The 2,274-nt window shown below is 55.1% G+C and overlaps 1 protein-coding gene across 1 annotated transcript; it reads left to right on the top strand.

Annotated features, from left to right (window-relative positions):
• The first annotated feature begins 312 nt into the window (after positions 1-312).
• Positions 313-1,971, top strand: insm1b (insulinoma-associated 1b). The gene has a single exon (XM_038271591.1). The coding sequence runs from the start codon at positions 495-497 to the stop codon at positions 1,959-1,961; it is 1,467 nt and encodes a 488-aa protein (XP_038127519.1). The 5' UTR covers positions 313-494; the 3' UTR covers positions 1,962-1,971.
• Positions 1,972-2,274: the final 303 nt, after the last annotated feature.

The following is a 2,274-nucleotide window of genomic DNA, read 5'->3' as shown; positions in this document are numbered from 1 at the left end:
TTTCCATTTGGCGTCTCAGAGGCCCCCCAGAGGAGAGCCACAAAGCAACGGCACGTGTGCATTTGTGTAGGGGCCCATCAGACCGTAAAAAGAGGAGGGTCCCGGCGTGTGCCTCGGCCGGTGAGGGGTGGGGAGGTGGGGAGCATTAATGTAATAAACCGCCAGTACATCTGCTGAGCTATCTGCACATCCTCCAACGAAATCCACCGAACCCAGGCTTAGAGCCCTCCCACAATAAAATCCACTGGGATCTTGGTTTCATCCCATTGGTCGGGGATGCTGCAACAGGGGGGGGCGAGAACAATAGCATCATTCCGGCATAAAAAGAGTGGAGCTATGCCTTGGAGACGAAAACATTTCAGCAACAGAAGGATCGATAAAGAGGGGAGAAAAAGGTCCCTTAAAATTCTGGTGTTGCCATATTTTTTAACCAATCTGGATCCTCCAGACTTCAGCCACAGATCCGAAGTGCCTTTCCGCCGTTACTCGCCAAGATGCCCAAAGGATTCCTGGTGAAAAGGAACAAGAAATCCGCACATGTTTCCTACAGGACTCGAACTGATGAGGATGATCTCCAGGAGCTACACACCCCAGCTGCCTTGCCAAGTCACAGGGACCCATCCCCGCCGATGTCCGTGGCGTCCAGCCCCGACCGCGCCTCGGTGTCACCAGATTTCGTTGCTTCCGACGCGCTGGTGCCAAGACTGGAAAAGCCGGAGCAGTTCGGCAATCCAGAAACGGTGTGCCAAGCCATCTACAGCCCCACCCGACCCATCAGCAAGGAGCACGACAGGGGATATTTTGAGCGAAGTTTCAACCTGGGCTCGCCCGTTTCTGCAGAGTCATTCCCCGCAGCAGCCTCTCTCTCTGGCCTGGATCACCTCCTGTACGCTCCGGTAGATCTGAAAATCGGCACCAGCAACAGCAGCCGCGGCGGCGCAGCAATCGCCACTACAAGCAGCACCAGCAGCAACAGCCTATCAGCACCAAACAACCGGGGCGCAACCAAGCGACCCGCCACAGATGGAGCAGAGCGCAAACCGAAAGCCGCCTCAAAAAAACCCAAAGCCATCAGGAAGCTCAACTTTGAAGACGAGGTGACCACGTCTCCGGTGCTCGGGCTGAAAATCAAAGAGGGGCCGGTGGAGATAAAACCCAGAGCGCAGTCCTCCGGGGGAACCAAACCTTTAGGAGAGTTTGTGTGCCAGTTGTGCAAAGAGGCGTACGCGGATCCATTCTCCCTGGCACAGCACAAATGCTCCCGCATAGTCAGGGTCGAGTACCGGTGTCCCGAATGTGACAAGATGTTCAGCTGCCCCGCTAACCTCGCCTCTCACCGCCGCTGGCACAAACCGCGGACCAGCGGTGGCGCGCCGGCGGCGGCGCCCGCGCAGGGCGTCAAGCCAGAAGTGGCCAAAATGCAGCCGCTGGGCGTCAAGTCGGTCTCCGATGAAGCCAAAGACACGAGTGACAGAGACACCCCGAGTCCCGGGTGTTCCGAATCGGGATCAGAAGACGGCTCATACGACTGCCAGTTCTGCGGGAAAAGGTTCAAGCGGCAGGCGTACCTGAGGAAACACATCCTGGCTCACCAGGCCCTGCAGAAGAAGGTGCTGGAGGAGCACGGGTTTCAAACCAGCGAGCGATCAGCGCCCGAGCAGCCTCCGGTGTCCGCCCCCTCCTCTTCCTCAGCATCATCAGAGGAAGCCTCAAACCAAAGCCCCCTGAATCTGAGCCCGGTGGACTGCCTGCTGTGCCCGGTGTGCGGGGAGAGTTTCACCAGCAGGGCCGGCCAGGAGAGACACCTGCGCCTCATGCACTCCTCCCAGATCTACCCGTGCAAGTACTGCCCCGCCACCCTCTACAGCTCACCGGGGCTCACCAGGCACATAAACAAGTGCCACCCCTCGGAGAACAGGCAGGTGATCCTGCTGCAAATGCCGGTGCGCCCCGCCTGCTGAAGAAAAAAAACAGAACTTGTGCCTTTGATGGGGGAAAATGAAAATCAAAAAAATCAAAAAAGTGGCTTTAGGTTGAAAAAATAAAAGCCCACTGCCATAACTTTAGACCAATGAAAGGCAGGGCTGTTTGATGTTTAAGTGGTGTCTTTTCCATGCCAATCAGTGACTTTTGAATGCTTGTCTCTATATTTGAACTACATATAGGCCTATTTTAAAATTTTATTTCTCAAATTAGTTTATCAAGAGGGGGAGAAGGAATACAAAGCGTTAGTTTGACTGTTAAAGGGTATTTTTCTAGCACAGAACATGCTCA

Source organism: Cyprinodon tularosa, unplaced genomic scaffold (genome assembly GCF_016077235.1).
Source record: "Cyprinodon tularosa strain WSP-4 unplaced genomic scaffold, ASM1607723v1 ctg80, whole genome shotgun sequence".
In the NCBI taxonomy this organism is placed as follows: Eukaryota; Metazoa; Chordata; class Actinopteri; order Cyprinodontiformes; family Cyprinodontidae; genus Cyprinodon; species Cyprinodon tularosa.
The sequence above is the reverse complement of the archived record's forward strand: the minus strand, read 5'-3'. Positions and strand labels throughout refer to the sequence as shown.

Bases quoted from the DNA above. Each gene is read 5' to 3' on its own strand.
- insm1b (XM_038271591.1), top strand. From the start codon at position 495: ATGCCCAAAGGATTCCTGGTGAAAAGGAACAAGAAATCCGCACATGTT.